Below are 13,883 nucleotides of genomic sequence, written 5' to 3' on the forward strand. Positions count from 1 at the left end.
CCCCCGTCCTCCAAAAAAAAAAAGAAGAAAACTGATTAGGTGAAAAATAGCAAAATTTTGTGAAAAAATGAAAGGGTCTATGGTTTTTGTCAAAATAGGACAATTTTTCGACTCTTTTGTGTTATTTGGCATCTCGGATCATTCATCTGTGGCATCTACCGACCCTCGAATGAAAAATCACAACACACAAAAAAACTACTATTTGAGAAAAGTAACCCAATTGTGTGAAAAAAAAAACCGCAAAGGATAGCTTGTGGTTTTGAATTTCAACCCTTCTCTTTTGTGTGTGTGTGTGTGTGTGTTCTGTGGCACATGCGAATCAAACTAAGGTGTTCTGTGGCACCTACGGGTCCTACAAGTGGAAGAATCATCAAAAAACTACTAGGTGGAAAACAGCCCAATCTTTTTTTTGGAAAAACGCAAAGAGTTCGTGGTTTTTTTCAAAATTAGAGGATTTTTGACCCTGCCATTTACCGGTTGTTTTGTGTTCCTATGGACGACAAAACACCATCTAAGTTTTCAAATGCCAAATAAAACCAACGTTTAAGCTTAATAATATCTAATTAATTCATTAGGCATGTTTAGGCAAATTCCGGCATAATTCACAACAATTTTAAAATGCTATGATAATTGTGTTAAAGATGATTGAAGCATAAAGTTATTCGGTATTTTCTTGATCCTTGGGCTACAATAATATGAGAATCAGTCGAAAACGACTAGGTGAAAATTAGCCCAGTTTATATATACCCAATGGGTCTATAATTATAGTTGGTAGACCGGTGGAAACATTCAATATCGAAACAGAGAATTATTTCCAAATATGGTAGAAACATTCAATATCAGAATTAAAACAGAATTATTTTCAAATATGAAGAATACAATAAAATACCGGCTGAAATAGGCCTATGTATATATACACTGGAACGATAATAAATATATGTACAAGTGAGTTTAAAAACACTATCACAAATATTTAGACTAGGCCTACTGTTGAGCTCTTTGTTGCATAAATTCGATATTATATAACTTAGTATGTTAATTGTTTCTGTTACTAATTTAAAGTGTAGAAACAAACACCAATAAATAATATCATAGAAAGTGCTGTGTTGAAGAAGTTAGGCCTACCTATTCATGTCTTTACCGGATGAATTTTGTTGTCTTATCTTGTAAACATTGACAGTGCCACTGCAATGATTTAATTAACCTTCACGATTGGAAACAAGGTAATTGAAAACTCCGCACTGGCCGGACTTTTTCAATTTCCCCTTCTATTAGGCCTACATCGGCTAAAATACTAGAAGAAAGCGAGAAAATAGAAATACGGACTGGAAATCATTGCACAATTAGTCATTAGGAAGCGTAGTCAAGTCTTAGGCTTTTTCATAATAGGGTCAGGGGGAAATGAAATAGTTGAGCAAATTATAGATTCTGCAACGGAGGAAAAAAAATAGCATTTGCATCTGCTTGAGCTTCGCTACATCGTTCACTCGTATGCAGTCAGTCACGAGGCTAAGACTGTTCTGGATGTTGTACTTATCAGTAGTCCCATAAGATCTGGAAAATAGAATAGGTAGAAGAATATTTTTATTCCATTGTACTGCTGAAGTTTATTGTTCAAGTTATGGATAAGCGAAGGAGGCATATGTTTTAACGTCGCACATCCTTAACTTCAAGGTATGTTCAATGTTTTGATTTGATCTTTTATGCCTACTTTAGCCGGTATTTTATTGTATTCACATTTGGAAATAATTTTGTGTTTTAATTTCTATATTGAATGGATGTAGGCCTATATTGATATAAACTGGAAAAAAAACGTCTTTGTTAAACTGCTTGGAAGATCTTTTTTACATTCATTGACGGTCATAATTTTTAGATTTTCGGAATATCTCATTGGTTTTATTGCGTTCTTTATATCTGAAAATAATTTTTTGTTTTTATTTTTATATTGCATGAATGAAGTATTGATCAATAAACTGGAAAAAGTGTTTGTTAAAACCGTTTTAAAGATCTTTTTAATATTCCAGGAAAGATTCATGTTCAATGTCTTGATTTTCGGAAAATCTCATGGGCCTACATGACCCTATTATCCAACATATTATTTGGAAATAATTCTATCTTTTGATTTGGGATAAACGAACTTTTAAAAAAAAACTTCTTTAATATTTACCGTCATGTATTTCGATTAAGTTTTGACGTTTATATGTAACAGATACATTTAATGTCAATGAATCTTTTTTGAGGAGTAATAAGTGTTTTGAATATTGAAGAAATATAACATTTTATAGTTGTACTCAAAATTTCAACTTCACATCTTAAATAGACATGTCTTCAAGCAAACAAACAAACGAGGATGTTTTATTAAGAACATATGTCCCTACAGGTACATCTTGTAGAATAGGCCTAAACTACTATATGGTGTTTTTGCATTAAGATGTAACGTAAACCTCAATATTATAAATATAGACATATTTTTAATTCTATTGGTTTGTTTTTCTATGGAGCGAGTCAGCTGTTTGCTACGTGGCACTACTTATAATTATGTAGAACATCCTTTTCCGCAGTATAGATCTTGGCATGACATTCGCCTACTATTGCCTCCATCACAAACTCGGCTGGTTGTGCTTAGATTCGATACATCGGTCTAGCACACAATGACTAATGATTTCTTTTGTTAGCAGAGATAATTGAATCATTATGACTGAATACCAAAGCAACTTTTTTTGCATATAATAAATAAATCCATGATTTGGAATTTATAAAACTGTCTTAGAGGCACATTATTCTGCACATTATTGTTTTAATAAGATACATTTTAAAATTGTATACAAATTTTTAAAAAAAGATTATATGTAATATTTGATTTTATTTATTTTGTCATATTTTATATTACTATTATTTAAAACTTGTAAAATGTCATACAATTAGCATAAAAATTGACAAGAAAAGAAGTAGATTACATGCTGAGGCTATCTTGTATTGTTTCTCAAGAGCTAATATGACATGACGTGACGGGATCACCAACAAATAAACCAGAGTGCTTTAATGTGGTTGTTTATTGTAGTGTCGGTACATCAGAATAGTTGTAAAAAACAATCAACGTAAAAAAAAAACACAAACAAACAAAACAAAATAAAACAACACAACACAACACAAAAACAAACAATACATAAAACCCCAAAACAATAAATATGTATCAATTTGAAAGGTTATAATTCCATGTCTTTCATGGTATAATAGGACCGGTAGATTTAATATCTAAAATGAAAATGATAATTCAAAGTAATATTTTAGAATACACTTAACTTATCTTAAAGGAATTTTTTTGGAATTCTTACATCTGTAATTGAATATCGATTTGATAAAACTGTATATATTTAAAATATATATTTAGAAAAATACTTGGTACGTTTTCCTTTTCTGTCTGTCAGATATGATTTTATTAAGTTGTTTACACTGTAAGTTGTTAAACAAGGATGAACGGTTCAATCGTCTGCACAAAAGGTCAGAGTTTACAAAAAAATTATTCGTCAGCATAATTTTGATTGTGTAAAGTTGGCCTACATTTATGAAAACATCCTTAGGAAAGTGCATATCGAGTGTGGGGCGGTATATAGACATTCAATGTTATGTAATAAAATACATTATGATATGTTAACAAAGGTGTATACATTGTTATTATTATTATTATTATTATTATTATTATTATTATTATTATTATTATTCACTCTCTGGTCAGATGGCGCCAAGTTGCGCCGCTGTGGCCTTTACAAGAGCACACCATCTTCTGTCTTATGCCAGACAGAATAATAATAATAATAATAATAATATTATTATTGTTACAAATATTATTAAAATTATTATTGTAATCATCATCATTATTATCGTTATTATTATTGTTACCATTATTATTATCAATATCATAATCATCATAATGACCATTATCATTATTATTGTGGTTACTACTATTGTATTAGTAATAGTATTATAATATTTATTACTATTAATATTATCAGCAAATAATTTGGATATATTATTATTATTATTATTATAGAATTCAATTAGGTTTGCTGCGTAGCACCGTAAACACAGTCTATTTTCGTAACCGATAGTTTTATATATAATCGAATACAGCCTTCGCATATAATGATAGATTTATTTCCCTGGGAATGGCCGGATTATAAATCACAATGCTGAGTAAAGAAATTAAAAAATGACCTTTAGTTGGCCTACAATTTAAAATTAATATCAACAGATCGCACCTCCGTCTGAAGGCTACAGCTGCATCATAAGTCATAACCTTACATTTTAAACACAATAATTTCTTAACTGTATTTCAGTGAAAATGTTGAACATTGTTTTTTTCAAATTGCTTATTTTTCTTAAAGCTGTTAATTCAACTCGGCCACAGCAAGTTTCCACTGAAGTTCCAGCGGATACAACAGCAACATGGAGCATATCGAACACTATAGTTCCAGCACACTGAGAAGGCGGCGGGCGTTGAGCTTTCCTGTCCGTTCAAAGTCATCTTACAATATGAAGTTTGAAGAGGGGACCAGACCAAAGCGAGGCCAAAGACCTAGCCACGACCCTACAATAAATATAGATAGAAAAATAGCGATCGTCGGTATTGGATGTCGATATGCAAATGGTGTGGACAATGTTGCAAAATTTTGGGATATGTTGGCAAAAGGGTTAGATTGTTCAGTTCCACCTCCACCAGATCGGTTTGATACATCGTACTTTCTTTACCCTGGCAATAAAATACCTGGAAAAATGTACAACAAAAATGGTGGATATTTGACTCATGACCCTAAGGAGTTTGACAGACAGTTCTTCAGGATGTCCCCAGGTAAGCCAATCCTAGAAAAAAAGTTATGTATTATACATATAAGCATTGAAAAATATTGTAAGCTGTTTAATGTATTTGTTGTGTTTGTTTCTTCCCAATTAGAGCTTTAATTAATTAATATTAATACAAAATTTATATTTTATCATTTTAGAAGAGGCAAATCATCTTGATCCACAAGTTCGCCTTCTTTTGGAAGTAGTTTGGGAATCTTTAGAAAACGCGGGAATACCAGTATCGTCTGCACGAGGGTCAAATACAGGCGTGTATATTGGACTAACAGCAAGCGAATATGGAATACTTACTAGTATACCCAATGAAAACATCAACCAATATACAAACTCTGGAATAAACTCCGCAATGGCTGCAAACAGAATTTCGTATGAATTTGATTTTCACGGTCCTAGTTATGTGGTTGATACAGCCTGCTCGTCATCTATGTATTCTGTTCATCTTGCCTGCGAAGCCATACGCAACGGCGACTGTGACATGGCTTTGGCAGGTGGCGTTAATATTTCACTCATGCCCGTAACTAGTATAGGTTTCTGTCAGGCTGGTATGCTTTCACCTGACGGTAAGTGTAAAAGTTTTGACAAGTCTGCTGATGGATATGCCAGGGCAGAGGGCGCTGGGATAGTAGTTTTGAAATCACTCCAAAGAGCTATAAACGATGGTGATAGAATATACAGTGTGATCCGCGGGGGAGCTCTGTGTAATGATGGTCGCACACCTGGTATTGCCAATCCCAGTTATGAGTCCCAAGTTGCTCTAATTGAAACTGCTTACCAGAACGCAAAAGTTCACCCAGAGGAAGTTCAATACGTTGAAGCTCATGGTACTGGCACCCAAATCGGTGACAAAACCGAAGCGAATGCAATAGGTCAGGCCATGGGTTTAAACAGGCGCCCTGATCAACCTCCCCTGTACCTGGCGTCCGTCAAGTCCAACTTTGGACATTCAGAAGGCGCCTCTGGAGTAGCAGGGGTGATAAAGACAGCTCTTAGCTTGTACTTTGAACAAATCCCTAAGGCTGTTCATTTTAGGGAAGGAAACGAAGCAGTTGATTTCGAAGGACTGAATTTGCGCGTACCAACTGAGCTCACGCGATGGCCCAAGGTTCGAAAACGACTCGCTGGTTGCAGCTCGTTTGGATTCGGTGGTGCAAATGCTCACATTGTGATGGAAGCTTACCCTTACTATGGACCAAGAATGCCAGATCCATCACATCGCATTGAGGTTCACAACAACCTTGACACTCCAGAACCAAGGATCTTATTTTTGTCAGCTGCCAATAAAGACGCACTTTTGAAACGTCTGGATGACTGGGTGACGTATTTAAACAATACAATTGGAAACGACCACAGGGCTTTTACAAATTCTCTTTATACAGCTTCTGTTCGGTCTTTTCACCACCAGTATAGAATGGGGATCATAGCTCGCTCAGCTAGAGAAGCTGTTGATCAGATTCGACTGAAGCTTGATCACGACCCTCGAGCTGCCACCAACGTTGTAGAAGGAAAAATGGCAGATGGTACATCGGGACATAGGCTGGTGTTTGTTTTCTCTGGTATGGGAACACAATGGTGGGGGATGGCCAGGAATCTAATGGAAGATGAACCTGCCTTTAGAAACATTATTAAGGTAAGTCTGATTGATAGAATCCTTCATCAGTTAAAACATGTAATATTCGTATACAAATAAAGATCGTCTTTCAGTCTTGATTAAAGACTTGCTGTACTTATTTTCATAATTTGTCTTCCTTCCCTGCACAAAAAGTTGCTATATAATCGAAGAATAGAATAAAATAAAATTTGAATATTCAAAATCTATTTTTCATATTTGTTTGATATGCATATTGCATATATTGTTTTTAAAAAAATGTCTATAATATGAATTAAGGAGTGGTTAACGCAATAACACTTGCCTGCTACCTGACATTCTGTATGTGTCCTTTTAATATTTGCTGTTTCTGTATTGCATGTTTGTAAACCCCCAAATTAAATAACAAATTTAAAGTACAAATATACCTATAATTTTTATTAAAATTAATACCATTTTTCATTACCTTATCTGTTGCAGCGCATCGACAAATCATTGACCAAGTGTGGAGCAAAGTGGTCACTCGTCCACACATTAACCAAGGAAACAGACAAAGAAACTGTTAACATTACAGGTAATTTTCTATCTGTCACGGCCACTGTATCATAATTTATACTGCAATAGTTTTATTTATGTTTCATTATATCTATTTGGCGTAGTCACAGATCAGAAGTCACAAATGTGGAATCACCACTGTCGCAAGACTGTCGCAAACGGACGTACAGCTCACTCTTAACAATCAACACATAAAATATCAATTAAGAGCCTATAGAAAATATTAAGAAACTGATTAAAACTTTAAACGAATCGCTTCTTAAAGTCGTTACATTGTATTACAAAACATCTGGTAATATAACAATGTTAACATATTGTTTAAACTGAATGTACGTTTAAATGTAATTCAAATTTTATTTAACGAAAAGTCGGCATACAACAGAACTTTTTGAAGATTTAACTAGCAATTTGCAAATATATATAAGAGAAAAACATTGTTGGGCAAGTTCTGAAGTTTAAAGTCGGATACTTAAGTAATACAAATTATTGCACTCTGTTTTTATTTAGTTATTGCCTATAAAATTCGAAGTATTTTAAAATATAATTTTTGTTTCCACAGAAATAGCTCAACCGTCAATATTTGCCGTCCAGATAGGTTTAGCAGAATTGTACCGTCAACGAGGTGTGACACCGGATGCCGTGATTGGCCACAGTGTTGGAGAGGTTGCCGCTGCTCATGTAGCAGGGCTCATAACATTAGATGATGCCATCAAGATAATTTATCACAGAGGACGTCAATTACGCAAGACAACTGGACGTGGTTCAATGGTCGCCGTTCTGCATGCAGTAGAAGAAATTCAAACCCGTCTTGATGGCAGTGAATATGTTAGTGTTGTTGACGTTGCTGCTGTTAACAGCCCGACTCAAATAGTATTATCTGGAGAAACAGAAGCCCTGTCAAATTTTGCAGACACACTGCGCCAGGAAGGATTACGTTGTACGCGTTTGCACGTTGCAAACGCCTTTCATAGTTATCAACAGGATCATATACGTAAGGACTTTATAAAAAAAGTTAAGTTCCTATCTCCAAGCAGCACCAATAGGCAGACGCTTGAGACAAGCCCAATTATTCCTATGATGTCAACGGTTACTAATCAGATCCTAACAAGAGATGACACAAACACAGGGGCATATTGGTGGAAAAACATCAGAGGACAAGTGAAATTTATGTCTGGTATTGAGAAGCTTCTTCAGGAAGGATACAATTGCTTCCTTGAGATTGGACCCCACCCATCTCTGTCACCAGCAGTAAGAGATGTAATTAATTCCAACTTGAACAGATCAAAGAATATATTTATTACTGGTTCTCTAAGGAGACCAACTGATACGCGAGATTTAGCAGACGATAGGGTGAACTTACTGCGTTCGCTAGCAAAGCTACACGTGGAGGGCTACTCATTAGAGCCAGAGTTGCTATTCAATGAACAAGAATACAAGGTTATGTCTCTTCCCACATACCCATGGCAGAGAGTTCTATGTAGTGCTGCAACAGAGACGGCTAAAGAATTGTTTTTGTTTCCAGTAAAAGACCATCCACTTCTTGGCAAACCACTAGAGACTTCCCACTTCCATGACGAGAGTACCTTAAAGGTTTGGCGATCTGACTTTACAATTGGGTCTGTGCCTTGGTTGAGAGACCATTACTTACAAGGCAGTGCTGTGATACCTGCAGCAGCACATACAGAAACTGCTCTAGCGGCGGCTCGTGCTGTCTTCTCTGAGGCAGACATCGTTACATTGAGATGGGTAAATTTTGAAAGATTTATCTTTACCCCAGATGTCAATGGTACTTTAGAAACTACAATCGAAATACGATCTAAAGAGGCAAAGTTTTCTCTCAGGAGCTACAATCCAACAGAGAAGGGATGGACGCTTCATGGTAGCGCCCTCATTGACATCATCGGCAAACGAAGACACTCAAGTTCAAACCTTCTAGAGCAAACAGAAGAGCTAGAGTCAAAACTGGCAACAGATGATATCAGAAGGAGGTGTCCAAGAGAGGTAGAGAAAGATGAGTTTTATGCTGTATTAAGAAAAGGCGGGTTTGAACTTGGAGAAAACTTTAAATGCGTCACCAAGGCGTACTTCAGTCATGACTATAACGAAGCACTAGTGTATGGAACTGCACAAGAAACTCTTGTCCGCGAATTTGACAATTTTGTCTTCCATCCTGCTTTTCTAGATTCTGTCTTCCAGGGAATTGGCATTTGCACTATGTTCCAAGAGCAACAGAAAGCACGAACCGAAAACTCGGGATTTTCAAGCTGGTTCAAAGTTCCACGGGCAGTAGAACGAGTATTAATGAAAGGTAAAGCCCCTGCAAGAGTTGTTTTCAACGTCCAGATGATGGTGGAAGGGGACACCACGGTTGGATACGTCGTCGTTGCTGATGCTGCAAATCATAAAATCTTTGCTCAATTTGATCGAATTATATTTGAGAACGTTAATTCACCAGAACCAGATGAGAGTATACAGCTTTGGAGACGCGAATGGGTTCCGGTTTACGTTAAAAAGGCTGACATTGAGGTACCCACTGCATCCACCTCGAAGGGCAGACGATCCATCAGCTACATTCCTAATCACCCAGAAGAAGCTGGCGCAATAGTAATATTCAAAGACAAAAATGGAGTTTGTTTGGATCTAAAAAAGCGTCTAGAAGTTGAGAATGTTGTTAGCATGCTTGATCCACGAATTTTAGCGGATTCCGACGAACGCTTCCGTCGGGTGTTGCGTTCTCTTGGTATGGTGACCGATTTGATTGTTCTCTCCACGTTAGATGTCAGGGAACTAGGCTCGATAGATGCCATTACTGAAGAAAACTTTGATGAGGCCCAAAATATAAGCGCAATCGCACCACTAAGTCTGTACAAAGCCGTAAGCAAGCACGACGCCAAGACAAAGCCAAGGATATGGCTCGTCACTCGAAGTGCACATGCCGTCCTTGATATAGATCCTATTGATCCGATGGCCTCCACAGTGCAAGCATTAGGAATGACACTGATGCACGAAGATCCAGAATTACAGGTCTTTACAATAGACCTTCCTGCACACATCGATCAAGAGGAATCAGCTATATGGCTGTACAACTATATGAAAGCTATTCCAACAGATGAAAACCACGTTGTAATGAGAAGACGGGTTCCACGACGACCGTCAGCAGATTTTCCAAGGGAGATGACCTTTGAAGTTTATTCTCCAAGAGTTGTTATGGAACCACAGTCAAGCTTCTCTGCTCCGACACTATCTTCAAACTGGATCGTCAACCTTGAGCAATCACTAAAAGCCAAACGCCTCCTAGTAAAGCAAGATAGTGATCCTCCAGTTGTCCGTCGGCCAGAAGATGTTCTTGTAAAGGCCGGGGCATTCGCTGTACAATACCAATATGATGAGCCTGATGGTAACAACCTCCAAGGATATCTGTTTGCTGGAAAAATAGTTCATTGCACAGAAGAAGTTCATGTAATGCTTAGAACAAGAAATACTGTTCTTGGATTTAAAGCAGAAAGTGTAGTTACATCTACAATATGCACTGCTGCTAATGAACTCGTTCCAGTTCCAGGAAACCTCACACCTACCGAAGCTATCAATATTGTTAAAGATTACCTTCCAGCATTTGTTGCATTTCATGATACACTGAAATTGAATGAAAATGGATCAGTTATTGTTTATTTGTCCTCACTGAGTGACAGAATAGGCCTTGCGACGACCCATTTAGCTCTAGAACAAGGTGCCAATGTTTTTATTCACGTTGAGAACGATGAAAATATATTTCCTGTGGAGAAACTTCTTGGCATTCTTGGTGATTCACGCGTTGTTATTACATCACCTGATAACTTTGAAAGTATGATCCAGGACAACGAGGTCGATGTTCTTCTTTTGGCTGGTGGTATGATTGATAATGGATTCCACCTTGACAGACTCATTGCCAAACTTAAACCATTTGGTACGATTGTGCAAATTCCAGGAAAGAATGGTGAGAATGAATGTAAGATCGGAGTACTTCCGCCGAATATTTACTTCATCGGCATTGACATGGGTCTCGGAAAGTATGATCAGATGCGTGTAAAACTTCAAGATTCAATGACACGTCTGTTGCAGATGTTTAGTGTCCATAATGACTTCCAGGCTCTCAAGTCTCTGGCTATTCCAACTGCGCAGATGTCAAAGCTTGCAAAGGCAACTCATGCTTCTCTTGACGATATAACCGTCTGTGTTGATGAAGATAGTATCTCAGCAACCCTCAAATTCGAAGATATCGGATTCCAAGCCAATCCAGATGCTTCATACCTGGTGACTGGTGGGTCCAAAGGTATTGGTCTTGAACTTGTCGGTTGGTTGGTCAATAGTGGAGCCAGCCACATATATGTTGTTTCAAGATTTACACCTGAAGAAGAGGCGATAAGTCGCTTCAAGGTGTTTCGGGATAGTGGCGCTAGGATAACTCATCTCAAAGCTGACTTGATGAGGTTTGGTAACCTTGAGAAGGCTCTTTGTGCTATCAAAGACAATGGAGAACTACCACTCGAAGGAATTTTCCATTGTGCTACAGTTTATCACGACATGTCTTTAAGGCAAATCCAACCAGACAGATGGAAGGAAGTAGTGGCAACAAAGGGTTTTGGCGCTCTATCACTTCATCAACTAAGCATGCGTATGAATCTGCCTATCAAGTATTTCGTGATGTTTTCTTCAATAGTGGAGATGATAGGAAACGGTGGGCAGGGATGCTACTGTGCTGCAAACGCTTTTCTGTCATCCCTTTGCAGTATGAGGCGGAAAATGGGCCTACCAGCCACTGTGATATGTCCTGGTGTTATCAATACTGCCGGATTTGCTGCCAGAAAAGGTTATATAGAGCAGTGGGAGAAGAACGGATTGATGAGCATATCTCCCTCGGATGTTCTCAGAGGACTAGGATGTATGCTGGTTACGGACTATCCAGAGCTTGGATTGACAGGACCTGTTAACCGCAAGATGTACGCCGAAAATAACCGCGTCATGCTTTCCCAACATTTCAAAGAAACAACAGGTACAATATCTATATTTAAAAATTTATTCCCAAGCCGAGATACGTTTTTAGCTACAGAACATGACCTTAAGATGAAAATAAGACTCTTGTCTCCAACCGAAGCAACTAATATGATCATGCAGACAGTATCGAACCATATTGCTCAGCGACTTGGCATCACCAACGATATATCTGAAGATTCCTCACCTATTGCTCTAGGTTTAGATTCGCATATGTCTTCAGAACTGAGCAGTGTAATTCATGAAAACTTTGGGGTGTCAGTTGTGTCTATCGAGCTCCTCAATGATAATTTAACAATGAGGAATCTGACACAGTCTATTTACAAAAAGATAATGTCAGGCGCTGGTGAACAAGAGGAAGACGAAGGAGCTGATCAAGCAATCTCTCCAGCTTCTGGAGATATTTGGTACCGAATCGACGACAGTATTACGGCTCCACAAGGACAAGTGGTTTGTTTTCCTTCTGTTGGTGGCGGCCCGTCTATGTTTATTCCTTGGAGAAATCTGTTTGCTCAGTACAATGTACAAACGATCATGCTGCAATTACCGGGATGGGAAGGTAGAGAACGTGAAAAGCCTCAGTATGATATGCAAGAGATTGTATCAAAGCTATCCGAAGTTCTCGCACCACGACTAATTAAAAATCGTTTTGTGTTCTTTGGTCACAGTCTTGGGGCCTTGATTGCTTTTGAGACAGCACATCACATTATGAAGCAGTTCAATTCAAGTCCTGTGCACCTGTTTATTAGTGCATGGTACGCACCAACCCTGCCTTACCCTCACCCTGATGAACTAGATGCTCCAACATCTGTCTACCGAAAGCTTCGACGGGTGATCTCTTCACGGGGAAACGTTGCGAAGAACCTTGAACAAGAAAATGTGAAGTTCAGCTTCTTGGATCAAGCCACCTTAAACAACTCGCGTCTTATGAGTCGAATGATACCATCAATAGAGGCGGCCATCATGACATGCAAGAAATACAGATGCCGTCACAAGGATCGGCTGCCATGCAATATTACCACTTTTGGTGGAAAAAGTGATCCATTTATCAATCCGAGCCTCCTGGACGATTGGCATTTGCAGCAACAAGAGGGCAAGAAATTTAAGAAGATCATCATGCCTGGAAAACACATGTTCATCAACACAAATTGGAAGACCATTGTAAAGGAGGTCGGGAACTCACTACCAGGAGTTAACATTAAAGTGGGTACAATAACGAGAACAGGTGCAACATCTGTTAGGAAGTAAGACTATGATATTGAGAGAGATATTGGAAAGGGGATTCAAATATTTATTTTATTATTTCATAATGTTAAATACTGAATAAATTGAATGCACTAATTCAGTAATTTAATGAAATCATGTGATAATACAACGTTTGCCTATACCACTAAAACCGAATATCCATTAAGGCAGTGGGTTTTCTGTTAGATAAATCATTAAATGAAACAGACAGCACGTTTATTATATAATTTCATTGGAAGTATTAGGAAGATAAACTGTAAATTATACCATATGAGTACAGTTATATATTATCATCTTTTTTGTACATCTCAACTTGCGTAATTTTAATTGTAATCTGTATAATTACTGTATAATTTTACCTTGTATAATAAAAAAAGACGAATGGACATCGCTTTACAGATTAACAAACTTTAATTGAAATAAAAACGTTCTTGTTTACTCTGCTAATAACATTTTGATAGGCGAATAACATTTAAAAATGCAATGATAAAAGCTATATCAAACGAAGGGTGGAATTATTGGCATACTGTTAACATTGGGAGAAGCAACTAATAAAGTAATAAAAACAAATGAATAATCGGGTTCTACTTCTACACTTTTGGAGTCCTTA

At 37.3% G+C, this 13,883-nt stretch overlaps 1 protein-coding gene across 1 annotated transcript; it reads left to right on the top strand.

Annotated features, from left to right (window-relative positions):
• The first annotated feature begins 1,388 nt into the window (after nt 1-1,388).
• On the top strand, nt 1,389-13,727 carry LOC117117727 (phthiocerol/phenolphthiocerol synthesis polyketide synthase type I PpsD-like). The gene is made up of 5 exons (XM_033262122.1): nt 1,389-1,674; nt 4,386-4,849; nt 5,001-6,487; nt 6,926-7,019; nt 7,560-13,727. Exons 2-5 carry the CDS (start codon nt 4,447-4,449, stop codon nt 13,274-13,276), a joined length of 7,701 nt encoding a protein of 2,566 aa, XP_033118013.1. The 5' UTR covers nt 1,389-1,674; nt 4,386-4,446; the 3' UTR covers nt 13,277-13,727.
• Nucleotides 13,728-13,883: the final 156 nt, after the last annotated feature.

This window comes from Anneissia japonica, unplaced genomic scaffold (genome assembly GCF_011630105.1).
Source record: "Anneissia japonica isolate Jap-2015-1 unplaced genomic scaffold, ASM1163010v1 scaffold234_len1672027_cov178, whole genome shotgun sequence".
Classification (NCBI taxonomy): domain Eukaryota; kingdom Metazoa; phylum Echinodermata; class Crinoidea; order Comatulida; family Comatulidae; genus Anneissia; species Anneissia japonica.